This window comes from Narcine bancroftii, chromosome 3, assembly GCF_036971445.1.
Source record: "Narcine bancroftii isolate sNarBan1 chromosome 3, sNarBan1.hap1, whole genome shotgun sequence".
NCBI lineage: Eukaryota > Metazoa > Chordata > Chondrichthyes > Torpediniformes > Narcinidae > Narcine > Narcine bancroftii.
In genome coordinates, this window is record NC_091471.1 from 361,779,073 (window position 1) to 361,800,404 (window position 21,332).

The window sequence follows — 21,332 nt, forward strand, 5'->3', positions numbered from 1 at the left end:
CACCAGGCAATTCCAAGAAGCACCCTTTGGATTTGCCACGGATTCCCTGCAGTTGCTGGTATTTTGCTTAACTCTTTGCCACACTGGATGTATATCCTTGATCTTGTGACACACCGGAGATGAAGAGTTAGTGTTTTCCCATATGGCAAGGTTGTGTTTCACCAGGAAAGGAACAGCAAAGTAGGGTACAGGTACGACAAATACAGGTAAGTAACAATTTGGTGAGTCAAGGGCGCAGGTTTTTTTTCCTGGATAGAGGTAGATAGTCATTGTAAATGATGGGTTCCTTGGGCGGATACAGAACAGGTCCACCTGAATGGTTTCAAGCAAAGGCATATAAAATGCACATTTAAATTGACTAAAATGTACATTATATCTACACCACATCGGTGTAATTACTCAGGGATGCACAGGGAGTCCTGTTGAATAAAACAAACAAGTTACTATTTCATGAACTTGGGAGGTGTCGCCTTCAGGTGGAGTGGGATTAGTGCATGCTGACCTGGTGCCACAATTGGAGGGTTGTGTGATCATTTATTTTTGGATTTATAAATGCATACATCCACTTTTATGGAAGATTCAGTGCAGCTGTATCTTCTTAGCAATTCCATGATTTTAAGGAAAGAATCTTGGTGGTTTCTGTCTTAACAGTATGTTCTGTTCTTCTAAGTTCATTGCTTAAACGATCATTCTAGATTGGCAAATAGGATTCTATTTTTAATTGGGCAATGTTTATGGCCCGCTGTTTAAGAATGCAGCTTATAAACATGCAAATTTAAGTCAGTATTGAGCTGCTACTTGAACCAAAATATTTGTTCCCTCTGGAGAGAGAGGAATGGTAGCAGAACAATCTATCCCTAGGGTTCAGTAATTAATTTAAAAAAAAGAACAAATTTGTGACCTGAAAGGAAAATGTGCTTAGCCGTATCCTTTCATTCAAAGCTGCTTTTGAAATTGCAATTGTGCTGGAAAGGAAGACTGTAGAGTTAGTATTGACCAATTAGAAGGCAGGATGTCCTTCAACTTCCTCATTTCTATTTTATTATCAGACACGCACAGCTACCACAGCTTTGAGTATGTGGTAGCAATCCCAGTTTCGGGTGTGGGCCAGGCAGCTAACAGCCAGCACGAGAAAGAGAAAACTCTATTTCATTGTGTCTGCTGTGTTTGACAATGAGCAAATGAAGTCATTTGTCCTTATTTTCTACGTTTGACGTTCATTCATTTACAACAATCTACAACGAAGAAGAAAATGAATGTTTTTTTCCAACTACAATTTCTGTTCGGTGAGTTGGTTTTACTGTTACCATTCTTCAATGACAAAAAATAATTATGTACGAGTTGCAAGTCATTCTGCAAATTAATGCAAAGCTTTAGAAAGAAAGTACAGATCCAAAATGTGAATTCTTAAAATAGCATGTTTTCTTGGAATTTATTTTAACTGAAAAGTTTTGTAGATGGGCTCTATCATATTCAGAGATTCATATGACTTAGTCCATAACGAAAACAACTAGTGGACTGGTTCTGTAACCACACCAGGAACCCATCATCTGCACTGCCCAGGAAAGCTCTGTGCCCTTGACTAACCAAATGGCTACTTGCTTGCACTCATGGTACTTGCTTGCTTTTCTTTTATTGGAAAACCCAAACTTGCCAAATGGGAAAATGTAAATTCTTCACCTGCCAGTGTGTCACAAGATCAAGGATATAAATCCAGTGTGGCAAAGAGTTGAACCAAATGCAAGCAACTGCGTGGGATCGGCAGCAAATGCAAAGGGTGCTTCTTGGAATTGCTTGGTGCAGAATGGAACAAGTCCTAGCTGGACTATGTTTCATCTTGTATTTGTATGTGAGAGTTCTTAGACAACACATGGATGAAGGAAAATGTTCTTTAATTTAAAAGTCGTAAACAGCACCATGAAGCATGGCATGAGGCTGCAAGCCTCTGTTATCGATCTTGCATACTGTGTGTCCTCCCACTGCTGGCAGCCAAGTCTAATCAGACAGTAACTATAATCAAGGCCTTGCTAGTGGCCATGCAAACACGGTCACTATCATTACATCTCCCTTTCTTAAAACAAGTAACATGTTTTCTTTATATAACTCTGCAATTTTAACTTTATCATCAGGAACTTGCATTTTCATTATTGTTAACATTTTTTAAACTTGATTTGTGTGTTCACATTTACATACACTAAAACTTGAAGAGCGAATAAGCTAGCATTACTTCATTCTATAACAGGAATCATATATTTTCTCAGTGAGTCTCTTAGGAGGATTCACACGACTTGACGATCTTCTGATCGACTGTCCTTGAATCTGAGTTGTTGCCTCAGACGATGTCTTTTCAGATGTGCATTCAGGTTGTTCAACAGTATCCGTCTTTCCATCTATTGTGGCTGATGCCATTTGAAAATCTCGATGATTTCTTCGCAGGACAGCAACTTAATCTGTCTGAATGGTGTATGATCTTGGTTGGACTTCACTAAGGACAGTTCTCTTCTGAATCCATGAGTTGTTTAGTCTTTTTGGCTTAATTGGTCACCAGTGTAGAGTTCCAGTAGGTTTTTTGTTCATCTGTCAAAGTAATACTTTTGCTTTTCTTTCTGTTGTTATTTGAACTTCATCACTTTCTCCCCCTCTTTTGTTTTTAAGAGGTTCTGCTGAATGGGTTGGTTTGATCTTGGCCTACATCCCATTAGGAGTTGTGCTGGTGACATACCACACTCGAGCAGCATTGTGTGGTATACTAGCATCCTCTGGTAGAAGTCCGTTTCACTGTCTTTTGTACATCTGTCTTTTCACCATCTCTATCGATTTTTTTTTCCTCGAGACCATTGGACTGTGGAAAATGAGGACTTGATGTGGTGTGTACAAAGTCCCACTCTTTGGCAAACTGTTGGAACTTTAAATTGCAAAACTGAGGTCCATTGTCTGTGAAGACCTCACTTACCAAACAATGTCTGGAGAATATGGCTTTCATACCTGTTACTACAGCATCTGCAGTGGTGGTGTTCAGTTTAGACACCTCTGGATACAGGGAGTAATAGTCTGTGACTACAAGATCGTCCTTCCCTTGACATTCGAATAGGTCAGCGCCTACCTTCTGGTAAGGTCTGTATGATGCTGGATGTGGCTTTGGTTGTTTGGCAGGATTGTTTGCTTGATATTTCTGGCATATTGTACAGTTTGACACTTCATTTGTTATATCATTGTTGATTCTTGCCCAGTACATCACCTCTCGTGCTCTTTTCTTACACTTTTCAATTCCGAGATGTCCTCCATGGATCCTTTTTAGCATCTCTTTTCTCAGACTCTTTGGGATAAGGATTTTGCTTCCTTTGTAGATGACGTCTTCAACCACTGATATTTCTGCCCTGCAGTTCCAGTACTCTGCAACGTCAGGTGAGCAGTCCTGCTTCATGTTGGGCCATCCATCCAAGATGTTTTTTCTCAGTTGTCTCTGTGTTTCATCTTTGTTTGTCTCTGACTTTATGATTTCCATTTTTGCATCTGATTATAGGCAGTGCACTTGCGATCATGTCCACGAAGGCATTTACGTCTTCATCCATTTTGGTGTTTGCGGGCTCTCTTGTGTCAACAGCTCGAGATAATGTGTCTGCTTACCTGGAGTGTATGCAACATTGCAGCCTAATCATCATTCTTTCTATTCTAAGTGGACATTCATTTAATGGCTTTTGAAACAGTGCAATCAAGGGCTTATGGTCAGTCTCCACACTGATTGCTTGTCCTGACACAAACTGATGAAATCTTTCACAGGCGTATGTGATGCTGAGGAGCTCCTTTTCGATTTGAGCATATCGCGTCTCCACATCTGTTATTGAGCATGGATGCATATGCAATGGGTTGCCAGTCATCATATTTTTGCAGAAGAACTGCACTGAGCCCACTATGAGATGCATCTAATGATATCTTGATGGTCTCGCTGGGTTGTAAAACCTCAATTGGTTCATCTGTGAGCAGTTTCTTCAGTTTGATTGATGACCTTTCATGCCCATGATTCCATTCCCATTCAATGTTCTTTTCTGTTAGTTTTCTCAATTGAGCCATCTTTTCTGAGAGGATGGATATGAAGTTACCCTTATAGTTGACCATTCCATTAAACCTCTGTTCGTCCTTTTTGTATTGTGACCTTGGTATGTTCCCATTAGCGGGCACCTTTCTGGGATCTGGTCTGATGCTCGCACTGCCAATAATATCTCCTACAAATGTTAGTTCTGTCACCCTGAGCTGGCATTTCTTAGCTTCGTTTGCTTTCTTTGTTGCTTGTTGCTTCCAGCACTTTCCTTAGTCTCTCATCATGCTCCATTCTCGTAGTTCCCCATACTACGATGTCATCCATTGAGGTATCAACTCTGTCCTGGTGCTCATAGACCATATGGATAATTTTGTGATACATTTCAGAAGCTGAGAATCTGCCAAATGGACTATTGAACATGCACAGTCTTGAACTTGCTTCATCCAACTTTAACTGCCAAAATCCTGATGATGCATCTAACTTGCCGAGAAACTTTGCATTTGCGAACTGTGACATGATTTCTTCACACTCTGTAGCTTAAAATGTTCTCTCTGCATTGCTCTGTTTAGATCTCTTGGATCCAAGCAAGTTCGAAGCCAGTGTTTCTCAACCAGAGTTCAACGGAACCCTAGGGTTCCGCAAGAGGTCGCTAGGGGTTCTGCAAGAAACAGTGTTAAATAGGCTGATGCATTTTTAAGTAATTTTTGTATAATTTTATATTCATAATTTTACTATACTCGGATGACATTGTTGGAAAATCCTTAGTTATTATAATAAAGGCTTCAATCTCTTATGTTATTTAAAATGAAAACCTCAGTGTGGGGTCTCATAAATGAGCAGTATGATTTTTTTTTGCATTGCCAATAAATTTGACCTAAAAAGGGGGTAATCTTTTCCTTTAACAAGTTATCTGAAAAAAAAAGTTTACCACGTGAGCTACAATAAAAATATAAAAGAGATAGATATTAATAATAGTATATAATAATTTTTTGCAGGGGTTCCCTGAGACATGAAAACTATTTCAAGGGTAAAAAGGTTGAGAAACGCTGTTCTAAGCTTTCCATTTTTTTTTTGTCCACAACGGCGAGTGAACTCACCCACTCCATTGGCTCATCTATCTTCTGAATCACGTTCAGGCTTTCCATCCTGTCCAATTCCGCTTTTAGTTGTTTTTGAAGTGCAAATGGAACTTTTCTGCATGGATGTATTATCAGTGGCACACATTTATCCACTCTGATCGTGTGTTATCCTGGAAAGCGGCCTAGACCCTGAGATAGGTCATTGTCCTCTTTCATGAGTTCATCAAAGACTGTCTTTTCTTCGCTTTCTACCATGAGGACTCTTTTTACCAGATTCAATTTCTCACAGGTTTTAAACCTAGTATGGCCTGTACGTCCTTTGGTACCATGATGAATGCTAGCATATGCTCCTTGTCCTTGTGTTTCACTTTGACCATGCATTCTCCTTGTACTGGTATATCAGTACCTGACTATCCTGTCACCTTCACTTTTGTTTCATACATCTTTGGTCTTGGTCTAATCTTACATTAATTACATTAATTTGTGCTCCAGTATCCAATTTAACTGAAATGTACACGTCATTTACTTTTAATCTCAACATCTAGTCACTTTTCTTGTTTTCAGTCACAACATCTACGTAGAATTCCTCGATCTCCCTTTCATCTACTGCATGAACCTTGCTTTATTGCACTTGGTTCCTAGAGCATCGGGCATAATGGTTGGTTTTGTTGCACATATAGCATGTTTTACCATATGCTGGACACTTTTTTGGTAGGTGTTACGCACCGCATCGACGACATGGTTTTCATTTTTGTTCACTGGCCACACTTCTTTTTCCACTTTTTGTTAAACGGTTCATGTCTGTTCATGCTCACTGCATCTATGTTGCAGCTAGTTTCACTAAAGATCTTTTTTGCCTGCAATGTTACAGTTTTTGTAGCTCTACAGGGTGCTATGGCTTTTTCCAGGTCTAGATTTTGCTCTCTTAGCAGTCTTTCCCTCAGACTATTATCTGGAATGCCACACACAAGCCTGTCTTTTTATCAGCAAGTCGGTCAGTCCACCAAATTCACATATTTTGCTTCTGCTTCTCAATTCAGTCACATATTGATCAATACTTTCTTCCATTTTCTGTATACACGTGAAAAATCTGTGTTACGTTTAGGTATGCAGAATGCCTCAAACTGTTCCATTATTTTTTTCCAGTTTCATTTTGTCTCCTTCAGCAGCAAATGTGAAGTTATTATACACCTCCAGGGCTTCATCACCTATGACATGTAAGAAAACTGATGCTTTCACTTTATCACTTTTCTTGTCAGCCCCGAATGCCACTAAATACAATCCAAAATGCTGTTTAAATCTGTTCCAATTTTCAGCCACATTAACTGTCAGCCTGTAGTCTCGCTGGTGGTTGTAATCCTTCCATTTTTCACTGTGTTAGCTTCTCTTCACTGATCAGTTGCTGACTTTAGATTTTACCTTTTAAAGTATTTCCTTCTAATTTCCTTCATCCCACTTCTGACACCATGTTTCATCTTGTATTCATATGTGTGAGTTCTTAGACAACACATGGATGAAGGAAAATGTTCTTTACAGATGATGTAAACAGCACCATGAGGGAGGCCATAAAGCTGCAAGCCTCATTACCGATCTTTCATACTGTGTGTCCAGCCCCTGCTGGCAACCAACTCTAATCAAACAATAACTATAATCAAGGCCTTGCTAGTGGCCATTCAAACACGGTCACTATCATTACAGTCTGAGGTCTTCTGGGAATAGGATATGAAGGGGAAGAAAAATGTTTGTCACCTGAATGAACCAAACCAAAGACTGATGGTTGCTGAAATGGAGGGTGGAGTGGGGGAAGAGAATGTCTGGAGAAGCATCTCTATGGAGATTGGTGAGAGGGGTGCAAATGGATTGATACCTCTCTGAAGTGCAGGAAGAAAGTTGCCTCAAGAACATTGTGGGGAAATTGGTAGACGTGTGTCCTTGTTGACCTGGGTTCAATTGTAACCTGGTGTTGCCTGTGTGGAGTTTGTATGTTCTTGTTGAGACTGCGTGTTTCTTTTGGGCCATACATTCAAGCACTTCTTCCTAACAATTCCAAGATCTAGCATGGCAGCAAGCCAATTACAAGCTCACCCAATTACACCCATATGTCTTTGGATTGTGGGAGGAAACCCATGTAGAGACAAGAAGAGTGTGGATTTAGGCCTGGATCGCTGGAGCTGCAATAGCATTGTGCTAAATCCATTTTATATCAAAACACAACCCTTAGTTTTGAAATTTAGTTTGTGGCTATACCTAGTGACCTATTCGTTTGTGGCTATACAGGTACACAATCCTTTATCCAGACATCTAAAATCCGGAAAGCTCCAAAAACTGGCATATTTTTCCTGGTGCTTGTACAGCCGAGGGAGAGAGAGACACACATACACAGCAGCGTGACTAGGTTGAGCAGGGTGGGGGGGGGGGGGGATGTGGCAGGACGACTCGGTGGGCAGGGGGAGAGAGACGGCAGCGCGACTCGGGCAGGTGGGTGGCAGAGAGACAGCAGTCCGAATTGGATGGGTGAGGGGGAGAGGGACAGCAGCGCAACTTGGGTGGATGGGGGGAGAAGAGACGGCAGCATGACTCGGGCGGGGAGGAGGGGGAGAGAGAGATGGCAGCGCGATTCGGGTGGGTGGGGGGAGAGATACGCCAGCGTGACTGGAAGGGGGTGGATACGGCAGCACAATTCGAGTGGGCTTAAATCTGGGGCAGCTGAAATCCGGAAAAATCTGAAAATCAGAACACACTGTCCCCCAATGGTTCCAGATAGTGTACCAAAACAGTGACCTATTAGTTAGTGGCTATACCTAGTGGGTAGGTATATCTACCTAGTGGCATACCTATTAATTTGAAATTCAGCTTGTGGCTATACCTAGTGACCTGATATGTTGCATCATTATCTTCTATAAATCTCTCTATCATTTAAAAACATTTACGATTACTCCAACTGAAAACATGCAAGTTAGAAGCAGTTTAAATGCAACTTCTTTGGCTTGGCTTCGCGGACGAAGATTTATGGAGGGGGTAAAAATCCACGTCAGCTGCAGGCTCGTTTGTGGCTGACAAGTCCGATGCGGGACAGGCAGACACGGCTGCAGCGGCTGCAGGGGAAAATTGGTCGGTTGGGGTTGGGTGTTGGGTTTTTCCTCCTTTGCCTTTTGTCAGTGAGGTGGGCTCTGCGGTCTTCTTCAAAGGAGGTTGCTGCCCGCCAAACTGTGAGGCGCCAAGATGCACGGTTTGAGGCGATATCAGCCCACTGGCGGTGGTCAATGTGGCAGGCACCAAGAGATTTCTTTAGGCAGTCCTTGTACCTTTTCTTTGGTGCACCTCTGTCACGGTGGCCAGTGGAGAGCTCGCCATATAACACAATCTTGGGAAGGCGATGGTCCTCCATTCTGGAGACGTGACCCATCCAGCGCAGTTGGATCTTCAGCAGCATGGATTCGATGCTGTCGACCTCTGCCATCTTGAGTACTTCGACGTTAGGGATGAAAGCGCTCCAATGGATGTTGAGGATGGAGCGGAGACAACGCTGGTGGAAGCGTTCTAGGAGCCGTAGGTGATGCCGGTAGAGGACCCATGATTCGGAGCCGAACAGGAGTGTGGGTATGACAACGGCTCTGTATACGCTTATCTTTGTGAGGTTTTTCAGTTGGTTATTTTTCCAGACTCTTTTGTGTAGTCTTCCAAAGGCACTATTTGCCTTGGCGAGTCTGTTGTCTATCTCATTGTCGATCCTTGCATCTGATGAAATGGTGCAGCCGAGATAGGTAAACTGGTTGACCGTTTTGAGTTTTGTGTGCTCGATGGAGATGTGGGGGGGCTGGTAGTCATGGTGGGGAGCTGGCTGATGGAGGACCTCAGTTTTCTTCAGGCTGACTTCCAGGCCAAACATTTTGGCAGTTTCCGCAAAGCAGGACGTCAAGCGCTGAAGAGCTGGCTCTGAATGGGCAACTAAAGCGGCATCGTCTGCAAAGAGTAGTTCACGGACAAGTTTCTCTTGTATTAGTTTCTCTTGTATTAGTTATACTTTAGTAGTATAACTAATACTCTGTCCTCTTAAATAAGCTTTTAATGCATCCCATAATACAAAATGACTATCTACAGAATTAGCATTCTCAGTCAAAAACAAAGTAATCTGTTCCTTAACAAAAGTAACATTCTTTTTTTCAACAACATTGTATTAAATCTCCATCTCTAAGATGAACATACCACTTCTGAACTTATGCAAGAGAAAAATAATAAAGAATGATCCGATATAACCCTACTTTTATATTCCACCTTATACTCTTCCTTGTAAATGTCCCGATACTAAAACAAAATCTATTCTGGAAAATGAATCTTGTCGGGATGAAAAAAAAGAGAAATTCTTCTCCGTAGGATTGACCCTTCTCCAAATATCCACCAAATTTAAGTCCTCCATCAAGACCCCAATTTGTGTCGCCATCTTTGATTTCTTTATACTTTTTGGAGATCTATCCAGTAAAGGATCCAAAACACAATTAAAATCTCCCCCAACTATGATATTTTCATTAGCCTGATTTAACAAAAAAGCATCAGAAATAAAGCGCTCATCATCCACATTAGGTGCGTAAACATTGAGCAAAGTCAGAGGTTCAGCAAAAACTTTACAATTCACCCTTAAGACCCATCCAACATTTCCTTCCATAGTTTGTCATTCAAAAGGCAGATTCTTATGAATTAAAATTGCTACACCTCTTGCCTTAGAATTAAATGAAGACGAAAACACATCCCCAACCCAATCTCTCTTCAATTTCAAATGTTCTTTTTCAGTCAAGTGAGTTTCTTGTAAAAAGGCAATGTCAATTTTCATTTTCTTAACATAAGCCAAAACTTGCTTTTGCTTAATCGGATTATTTAACCCCTGAACATTAAAAGTTGCAAATTTCAAATGAGGCATCCTTACAAATTAACAATATAATCTCTCATTACAAAATATCGCTCCCCTTATAATAACTTAAATCACTATCCCTCCCCTAGATATTTAAAGAAAATGGAATATTAATTATCCCCCAAAAAAAACTACCCAAAGGTAGTAATGCCCTAAAAAATTGGGTGTGGTGAACTCCACTAGTGGCGGATGACTATCAAAACTTTCAGTGCTATCCCCCCCCCCAGCCCCAACCAGAAATAGATTATTCACATCAACACAATCAAATACTGTAAATAGATACAACCCAGTGACTCCATTCCCAGTGATTGTTCTGGATCTTCAATGTCAATAAGACTTTGTGTTAAAACTTGTTTCTTTCCATTCTTTCCATTCTACCCATTTCCATTCCCTTTTCCATTTGCCTTTTTAGGCGACGGCGGCAAAGATCTTCCATATACTCGCAATCTAGTAGTGAATTAGCAAAAATTAATGTATCATGGTCTTTTTAAAAAAATCAGATTGAAAATGAACATGACTTTTAATACTGCAGGGTAATGAAAAGCAAATTTGTAACCCTTCCGCCACAATATTTTTTTAGTCGCGTTAAATTCCTGTCGTCGCCTAATAATATCCTGACTCAAATCTGCACAGAAAAATACTCTATTTGTTATTTTGGACCATCATTGGAGTTTGACTTTGTCGTGCCTGATGCATCGCCAACCGTAATAAAATTTATCTGTCCTGTTATTTCAAACAATGAATTAAAACCGCCCATGGCGGTTGTCCTGATAACAGTTTCTTTCATAACGCTCTATGCGCCCGTTCCAATTCTAGGCCTTCCGAAAAAAAACTCCTTGCCCAACACCTCAGGAATCCAGTTCTTAAATATTTTTATTGGATCGGACCCTTCACTATCTTCTGGGAGACCCACAATTTTCACATTATTTCTCTGATTTTGATTTTCCATTGAAACAATTTTTTTCACTGTCTTTCTTCTGAATTCCCCAATCCACAAAGGAATCTTCCATTTTTTCTCTATTACATTCAACTTGATTTTTGCATTCAAAAAAAGCTGTTTCAATTTTTTTTAAATTTTCTTGCACTGTTTGCACTGATTTAATACACTTATAAACATCACTCTTAACTGCAGACATATCTTCAGACATAGTAGTCATTTTGGTTGTCACTTCTAAAAATCCTTGAGTCATTTGTTTAAACATATTGTCCATTTGATAAGCAATCCCTTCCAGGACTATACACACAGACTTCGATTCCAGATTCCAGTTCCACTTTTTGAGGCCTACCTTCTCTGGTCTCCACCTCCAATTGTTCCTGTTATCAGCTCAGTAAAGGTAAGTCTTCTTCTTCCAGTGTTGTCGGTCCCCTCCCGGTGCAGCTACAGGTCTGTACACCCGACGACGGCATCCCAACATGATTGGGACGCCGCTGCTCAGCCCCCCCCCCCCCCCCCACAGCCCACACGCGGTCCAACAAGTCCTGGACCCTTGAAGCACCACACATGCCCGGTAAGGCCAGGGACTGCACAGGTGCAACTTCTGATGCCATTCTGCGCGTCCCCAGCCCACCCAACGGCAGCCCGGGCTCAAGGGCTCTTCGCTCAGCCAGGTCACCCGCGCGCCCGACATCGCGGCTGCGCAGTTTGGCACAGGCTGAACTCATAGCCAAGCCGGCACCATCATGCAAAGATCAGCACCAGCGTCATACTTAGCCGGGCAGGAGTCCTCTGCGCCTTGGAGTTTCCAAACGTCGAGTCCGTGGCTTCAAATGAACAGATACAACTCAATTCTTCAGCACTTTTAAAAGGTAGTTTCTTCTGCAGTTGAGTTTTCGTTTTTTTTTAACATTAGTAGCCATTATAACCCACTAATGTTCCCAAAAGTAAAAATACAACTTTTAATCACTTTTATAAACTTTAAAAACGGTTGCTTAAAAAACTAGCTGAGGAAGGGTGAGACCGTACGTCTGTCCTCCACGCCATCTTGCCACACCCCCCATCCCAAGACTTTAAGAAGTATCAATTTCTTTCTCAAATACATTTAGTGACTATGTGGCCCTCTTGGATGGAAATTTTGTTAACCCCATACTGAAGATATTTCTGCTCATCCCTCTCCTGAAGTGCCAACACCTAAACTTGAGATTGTGAGTCCTGATTTCAGACTCCCTGGCTTGGGGAAACATCAACTCCACATCTACATTATCAAACCACTTAAGAATCGTGTATATTTCATGGAAGTCACCCCTATGCCATAGTATTCCCTATGCCATAGGTGCTCGTGATTAGTTAGGGATTGTTTAAGGTGGTATGTGGGTGGAAAGAAAAAGTTTGTAAACCACTATTTTAATCGTACCTAATTGACTTGTTATGTGCATGGTTTCATAACTCCAAAAGAAATGGGCCAATGACAATTTTTCTCAAGAAAAAGATTTCAGTAACAATTGGGTTGAGAGCAGTGATTCTCAACCTTCCCTTCCCACTCAAAGTGGGATGCGAATGGAAAGAAAAAGGTTGAGAACCACTGTGAATAGTGTATTGACTGATTCTGCTTAACCTCTACTTGTACAACAAATATGCCATTCTATGTATAAATCTGCAGAACCTTGGCTGCCCTCCCTCTATTGCAAACATTTTTCTTGTAGAGAGAAATTAGTGTGCATGCAATATTTCAGATATGGCCTTACCAGGCGTGGTAGAATTGAATCAAATGTCTCTGCTCTACTCATATCTACTTACAGTCAAGGCCAACATACTCTTTACCTTTTTAACTATTTATTTCAGTGATTCCTGTATTAGGGCACACCAATCTCTCTGAATACTAAATCCTTTCACCACCTTAAAAAATACTCCACCTTACTACTGTTATTACCAAAGCAGATGAGCTCACATTTTTCCACATTATATTCTATTTGCCGTGTCCTCACCTAATTACGAAACCTGTCCATATTTTTTTTTTAAATCTCTCTTCATCCTCTTCACAAAGCACACTGCCAGCTAGGGTTGTGCCATCGGCAATCTAGAAGGTGTTACTCATCCGATCATTGTGACCAGTTGGGAAAACAGCAGTGGATCCTGCAGCACCCCAATATTTCCAGACTCACACCATGAAATGATATTGTTCCAACTCTGTTGTGTACCTGTTAACTAGTTAGCAATCTAGTTCTATCATATTACGCCAACTAGCATACACTCTCACTTTGCTTCAATTATTCCATTAGAAAAAATAACATATAGTTTAAGAAATAATATTGAAATATTCGAACAAATATGGGAGCCTTATATTAAATACAATAGCGAAAACCTACCGGGGACAATCATTACCTCAGTTGATGGAAGGAGAAGGAAAGAAAAGAATGGACTCAGTAGAATTTCTGGTGTATTTTTGTTGAGTGACAACATTGTCTGACTGGTTTAATGTATCCTAGATGGTATACCTTAAATGGATGGGAGGGGGGGTGGGTTGGGAGGAGGGAGGGGGGGGAGAAAATGTCACTGTATATGTGTGAAAAGGAAAAAGTGTGTATCATGGCTAATGTGATTTATGGTGTGAAAAATAAAAAAAATTAAAAAAAAAATTATTCCTTAATACATTCCCTGTTTTTCATTTATTTTCCTTACTAAAATGTTTGCTCGACTTTTGCTATAATCCTATCTACTGGAACTATTTTAGAATCTGTGGAATTTCAAACATAACATCCACAATGTGCTTCCTTCAAGATCCCAGTAAACTTTCAATCTCATTCATTTCTTAAAACCTTTTTTTGAAAAAAAAATCACTACTGTGAATTTCTTTTGAGCGACTTCTCATCTAGTGCTGCATTTTTCAACTATTCCCGCGGGTTTTCTTTCATTGTTCCTTTCCCAGCTCTTTCTTTGTTCCTCCTTTCTCATTCTGAAAGAGACCTATAATAAGTTTAATGTTTTTAAAAAAAATTTATAACCGTTCCTGTGGTCTCTTTTTATGTTCTTGCACTCTACTTGTCCCTTACCAAAACCTTGTTGCTCAGATATTGTCCATCTGAAGAACTGATCTCTCCGGGTTAAAATGTTTGAATTAAATTTGGAATTTGTTCTAAGTAGAATATTATTTAACCATCATGTGTGTGTATTATATATACAGAAACAAAGCTTGCACAGCCACAGGTGTAACAGTGAAATTTTCTCTCCTCACAGTACTAATTCTGTATGCCACATGCCAGACCACCAAAGGTGAGTAGAACATATTATAATCATTGGATTATGTGCAGGTTTTCCAAATGGTACTTTTGTTTATTTCTATCAAGATTCTTTGACAGAGAAAATGTTATCATCATATCAGTTTTGATCTATCAGAATCACGATTTATTGTCATGAAATGCAGTGTTTTCTGGCAGCATCACAGGGCAAACATGCATATTATTACCATCTTACAACATGACTATATCTATAAAACCAAATATAGTGCACAAAAAGGAAGGCAGTGTCTTTGGTTCATTCTTCAGGAATCGGATGGCAGTGGGGAAGAAGCTGTCCCTAGGTTCCTGTACCTTTTCCCTGATGCTGGCAGAGTGAAGAGGGCATGGCCTGAATGGTCTTTGAGGATAGAGGCTGCTTCTTGTAGATGTCTTCAATGGAATGAAGTCTGATGCCTTTGATGTCACAGACCAAGTTAACAACCTTCTGGAGTTTATTCTTGTCCTGAGAGTTGGTGCCTCCATACCAGGCAGTGATGCAACAAGCCAGAATGCTCTCCACAGTACACCTGTAGAGGTTTGTGAGAGTGGTGAAGTAATGAATCTCCTCAGACACCTCACAAAGTATAGCCACTGGCGAGCCTTCTTTGTGATTGCATCAATGTGGAGGCTCCAGGACGGATCCTCGGAGATGTTGACACCCTTTCCACTCCTGAGCCCTCGATGAAAACTGGATCGTGTTCCCCTGACTCCGTCCTGAAGTCCACAATCAGGTCCTTGGTTTTGCTGAGGTTGTTGTCATTACACCATTCAACGAGCTGATCTCTCTCCCTCCTGGACACTTCCTCATTGCCGTTTGTGATTCTGCCGACAACTCTAGTGTCAGCAGCAGACTTGTAGATGGCAGTGGAATTGTGCCTGGCCACACAGTCATGGGTGTACAATGAGTAGAACAGTGGGCTAAGCATGCATCCTTGGGGTGCACCTGTGTTGATGATCAGTGAGGAGGAGATGTTGTTTCCAATCCGTATTGACTGTGGTCTTCCAATGAGAAAGTCAGGGATCCAGTTGCAGAGGTGGGGTACAGAGGCTGAAATTTTGTCATTTTTTGACCAGCACTGAGGCAATAATGGTATTGAAGCCTGAGCTGTAGACTATGAAGAGCAGCCGTATGTATGAAATGCTGTTTTCGAGGTGATCCAGAGCTGAGTGGAGAGCCGGTGATATTGAATCTACCATGGAGTAATTGTGATGCCAGGCGAATTGCAGTGCATCCAGATCTTTACTTAGGTGTATGCTAATTCTGGTCATCACCAGAATCCATTCAAATTTTGAGCATAGTAATGCTTGTCTAACAAAGTTAAAATCAATATGACAGAATCGTATGATTCAAAAGTTCTTCAATGTATTTTTCATTGAACCCATCCTAATCAGACTAAGCCATAATCACTGACAAATGTATCACCCTCTTTCATGTATCACTGAAGACAAAGACTAATCTTCCAGAAGGAAACATTGCTTATTGATAAGTTGTTTGAGAAAATAAGAGATGTTTACTTTTATGGAAGAACCTAGAAAGAGGGGTTGCTGTTTGGGGTTCCCATTTTGAGTGATACGACAAAATATTTTCTCCTTAAGTCTTTGCAACCCCTTTCTTCTAAGGATGGTAGAAACAAGAGTTGTGAATAATTTTAAGGCTGAAGTTCATAAAGAAGGAAAGGCAAGAATGTGAGTTGATATTACATTCAGATCAGTTATCATCTTATTGAATGCCAAAGGGGCTCCTAATTAATTTGCACCCATAAGAAATTTAATTTTCCACATAAGTTAGTCATAAAGCAGCAGAGCTGCAGTTTTGTTTCCCTTTAAAAATGCTGAATAAGTGCGAGCCAACGTAATGAAATCACCATTTGACGTCATGGAAACGATTAGACTTGTTGTTGAAAGAGATAAGAGAAAAATATTGGCTATCTTTTTGTTACCATTAGCCTTTTACCATTTTAAAAAAAAAGGACTATAATATGTGACAGGCACAAGTATCATTACCATCTTTCTGATGTCCAGATCAAATTACATCGGACCCATTGTGATACTTTGAGAAATGGTCTATTTACAATATGTTGGATCAACTGTGGATGTGGAGGACAAGAAAAATTCAAGGGCTGATGAGACCTTGCAATGAAACTCATGAAATGTATGACATTTAAAAACAAATTACACTGGAAGGAAAACATCTGCTCATCGTAGCTTCTTCCTGTTTGCAGAGATGTGCATTGGAAAAATCCACACTTGTGTTTAATGATGTTCTGGCTCTTAATGTATTAAAAATAATTGAGTAAAATTAGGACTTCCCTGATATTAGGATTTTGCCTTTAGCTTGGAATACCATAAGGTTTAGTAAATGTTAAACGCAAAACTGTGAATAAATATTAAACATGTTTATGTATGATCAGTATAACAGTTGGGAATTAAAAACGTGTTGTTTGAGACAGCAATACACACCCAATGTTGCAAAAACAGCTTCTTCCCATCCGCCATCAGATTTCTGAACAGACAATTAACCTACAGATACTACCTCACTTTTTCCCCCTCTCTTTTTGCACTAATTATTTATTTTTAAATCTTGAATTTACGGAACTGCAATTTTGAACCTGAAATGCTGTTACTACTGCAAAACAACAAACTTTGTGACACATGTCCATGACAATAAACCTGATTCTGATAAATGTGATTAATGCTATGGAAGGAAATGTTAAATTGTGAGAACTCGTGTTAACTCGTGTGTCAACGACAGAACCAATGTTAAGTAATTCTGCGTCATGCCCCTATTTTTTTTCCCACTGTGATGTTGTATCTCACCGAGAACAAACCTGGACAGGTCACTTCGTTCACAATTCCTTGACTCCAAATTCCTGAAACTGATGTCCTATTAGAAGTTCTGCCATGGAAGATTTATTGACCACATAGATCAAAAGAGTCAGGGATGAGCCTGGAAAAAATGCATCATCTCCATTCTTTCCTGGGAATGTCTGGCCCATGACTCCTCAGAGTGGAACAGTTGGGTTGGCCATAAGAGACACGAGGACATGCGGCTCATTAAGTGACAAAAGGAACACATCTCCTCTGTGCAAGAGTCCATTGTTCCTCATTGGCCACTGAGGACCCCACAGAAGAAGTAATCTCTGTCTAAGCAGAATGATTCTTTCACAGATTAACACAATATTATGAGACAGATGATCTGACAATTGTCTACCAGTTACCTTGATCCCTCATTTCCATCCTAACCACTTCATAATATATCCTGATAGAATTAGTATTGCATAGTGAAGGCATTGCAATGGGCTCCTCAGGTGCTGTTTGATTAATTATGTAATAAATAAAAACAATTTCCTGGGGTGACGATAACAAATCCCAGAAGACATCTATTGAAGATGAGTGGAGAAAGTTTGGGGGAAGAGGTCAAAGGTAATTTTTTTTTAAATCAGTGTAGTGGCTGCCTGGAAGGCTTTGCTGGGGTTGGTGGTGGAGGCTGGTACAATGGGGGCATTGAAAAAAACTCTTAGGTAGATGTAAGAAAAATAAATGGTTATGGATGCGAGGTAGGGAAAAAAAATTAGGTTTACAACATCGAGGGCCAAAGGATCTGTACTGTGCATCCATGTTCTCTTTCTAATTTCAATTGTAAATGTACGTAACTCCTGCATTTTCGCTTCTTATTATATGGTTCAAATGAAAGCAAATGGCCTGTCCGAAATCTTGCTGAACCTCCACCTCCACTGCATCTGATCAAGTGGAGTTTCCCTCAGAGAGCCGACTTCCTGGGAGTGCTTACAGCATCCTCAACTGCATTTAGGCCACAGCATGGCCAGCTCGATCAGGCAGCTCAGGACATCCCTCCATTTCTGCTATCTTTCTGCTACCCCATGCCACGTGAAATCGACAGAACAGAAATATTCCTGTTTTGGCAATTTCAGAATCTAATTGACAACCAAATGGTATCCCAATTTATCCATCTCACTTTTGAGGTCATCATAACAACAACTGTTAGTAAACATTTTAAAATGACATAAACTTTTAAATATATATGAATATGGTTAATCAATAATAAAATTAATATTAAAATAGCACAATCCAATACTTATTCTGACAGTCTTGCACAATGTGGCTTAATGATAGATGACTTTTTCTACGCAAGTTTGATGCTATTTTTTGCATTAAGATCTTCTCCTAACACAAAGAGCTATGCACTGCTTGCAGTTTCCTGGTCGTTGAAAAGAAGTCTATTAATATAAATTCTTATTTCCTGGACACTGATTATTTTCTACGTGTTGTGCTCTATCCTTGGGTGGGGAAGTGGTGAACATGATTAAGATTGTATTACTTAATGGAGAGAAGGTCTCTCACTCTGTTGTTCAGGAAGGATGCAAGCTGATAAATGTATTATCATTCATTGTTGGTGTTGGGTAACTGATATTTTTGTTCTTTCGGCACAATCCCATTAAAAAAAAACTGGCCCATCCTATTCATTGGAAAGAGCATATTTAATTTCTCTTGAGTGCAGATATCACTCAAAGAAACACTGAATTTTAGGATTCCCAGATGAAAAATAAACAAATGCTTCAACAAAGGAAACCAATAACACACATGATTTTTGGAACCCTACAGGAGCATCAGGGGCGCTCCTTCAGCCTGCTCTGCCTTTCAAACTACCACGGCTGTTCAAACCTTTCTGATGTCTCATTTCTATCCACATAACGTGGCAGCGAGAACTATGATACAGCAACAATCGTGTAACACAGCCACAATCCTTGTAAAACAGTAGAAAGTACCATGAAGTGTCCTTATTCGACCCCATTCTTGCGTGTCCAGGACCTATTGGAGATTGTTAGATGCCGGATAAATGATTTTTCTGGTTGCTTGAGTCTTACACTTACAAAGCCTAACTAGTACACCTGCATTAAAAATAAGCAGTTTCAAAAGACAAAAATGTTGGAAAAAGATTTCACTTCCATTAATATATAAACCTCAAAGCATTTTACTTTATTTTCAGTCACTTTCTTTGAAAACATTTAACCATCGCTGCATCTGCAGGTTCCTCCCCCTCCAGAGAGCCTCCAAAAAGACAAACAACAACATTATAGATAATTAACCCCCACTCCCCCAAGTTTACAGATAAAGCCTCTGACCAGGGCAACTCTTGCTAAGTTGGGATAAGGGGTCACCCCAACGGCGAGCGGCGTCATCCAGCTCTTCATCCTGGATGATGCCATTGCTGTTTCACACAGATTTATTCAAATAGCTGCCATGAGTAAAGTGTGACCAAGGCTCTTCGCGGGCTGAATATTTGAGCCCGTCTTCGCCAAAGGTTTATGTGTTACTTCAGAAAACATTTACTTTTACAAACTTGCATATTTTATACCTGTTATTTTATTTTTATTTTTTTTATTTTCCTCGTTTTTTTTGCCAGTTGCTTGACGCTGCTGATTGCTTAAATTCTGGAATCCAGGGGGTTTTCATATACTCCATCTTTAACTTTGTTTTGCATTCTGCAATGATTTTCCACTGATCTATCTTGGGGTCTCCCATCTTTAGCTTGGCAACTTTGCACCAATCACCGCCACTTAGCTTGAACTGTCATTCTCTCAAAACATTCATTATTATGTCAGTCAAAATTTCTCCCACTAAGTAATGGATAAACCAAACACTATTTCAGTTTTCTGACTACACATTCCTCCCAGCACAAAATACAACCAGTCTGTTTTTAGTCTTGGTCCCAGTCAGCTTTTTTGCATCTTTGTCACCCTCTTCTGCCTCATTCAAACTTTTTTTTTTTATTTTTATTTTTTATTTTTTATTTATTTTTATTTTTTTTAGTGTTTCAAGTCATAAACAAACTCCTGATATTGGGAAATGGCCTAACTAGTTCCAGTTTATTTATCATCCAATTGTACCAGTACAACCTGACCAAACAGAGCTCTCCAGACCATGGTGCAAACACACATATAGACAGAACGCATGTAGAGACAAATGATACATATACACAGTGCATAAATACATATATTAAAATAAATATTATTTAATAAATAGTAGCATCTCGGAGAATTGTTTTAGCAGTTCATTACTTATTCGGCAGTCTCACGCCAATGGGAAGAAGCTGTTCCTCAGCCTGGTGGTTTTGGCTCTAGTAATTTCCCAATGGGAGTAACTGAAGGATGATGTATGTGGGATGGTCGAGGCCCTCCCTGATTTTTTTTCAGGCCCTATTTGAACAATAAATCACATAGATTGAAGGAAACCTCAATGATCATCTCTGCCACTTTTATGGACCTGTGAATTGAGCTCCGATCCAATGCTCTACAGCAACTGTACCACACTGTGATGCAGCTGGACAGGACAGGAGCTGCAGTCGCTGTTGTGCCTTCCTGACAAGTAAGGAGATGTCCTGTGTCCAGAATAAGTCAGTCTTCAGTGGTCTCTGAGGAACTTGGTGCTTTCCACTCTCTCCACTACCAAGTTGTTGATGTGTAGTGGAGGTTGGTCATCTCTAGTCCACCTGAAGTCCACAAAATCCCCATTGTCTTGTCCACATTGCTCTCACACCATTTCAAGAGTTTTTCAACCTCTTCTGTAGTGCCACTCATTGTTGTTGCTGATGAGACCAACTACAGTCGTGTCATCTGCAAACTTGATGACTTGGTTGGAGCTGGAGCAGCCATGGATCAGTAGGAAAGATTAAGTGTAGAAAGGTTGTTTGCCGTGGTAGGAGAGTCTAGGACAAGAGGGCCCAGCTACAGGATTAAAGGGCATGGCTCAGAACAGAGATGCGGAGGAACTTCTTTAGCCAGATGGTGGTAAATCTGAAATTTGTTCCCACAGGCAGTTATGGAGACCAGATCATTGGTCATATTTAAGATAGAGATTGATTAGCTAGGGCATCAAAGACTATGGGGAGAAGACTGAGCTGCGGTGGTGAGGGGGTAAAATAGATCACCTCACGATTGCATGGTGAGTCATACTCAATGGGTTAAATAGCCTATCTCTGCTCTTACATCTTATGAACAGGTTCTGGCTGAGCACTTTATCATGAGGGCTCACCATGATGACGCTTGACGTTCGGCTGCCAACCCGAACAGTCTAT

The 21,332-nt window shown here is 40.4% G+C and overlaps 1 protein-coding gene across 5 annotated transcripts in view; it reads left to right on the top strand.

Moving 5' to 3' along the window:
* Positions 1-1,054: 1,054 nt before the first annotated feature.
* The window catches only part of pecam1b (platelet and endothelial cell adhesion molecule 1b), a 52,280-nt gene continuing 32,002 nt past the window's right edge, over positions 1,055-21,332 (top strand). For all 5 annotated transcript variants that reach the window (XM_069930056.1, XM_069930058.1, XM_069930060.1 and 2 more), the window contains exons 1-2: positions 1,055-1,286; positions 14,196-14,231. In XM_069930056.1, the coding sequence (XP_069786157.1) occupies positions 1,253-1,286; positions 14,196-14,231 (70 nt within the window). In that variant the 5' untranslated portion in view covers positions 1,055-1,252. The remainder of the gene's footprint in view (positions 1,287-14,195; positions 14,232-21,332) is intronic.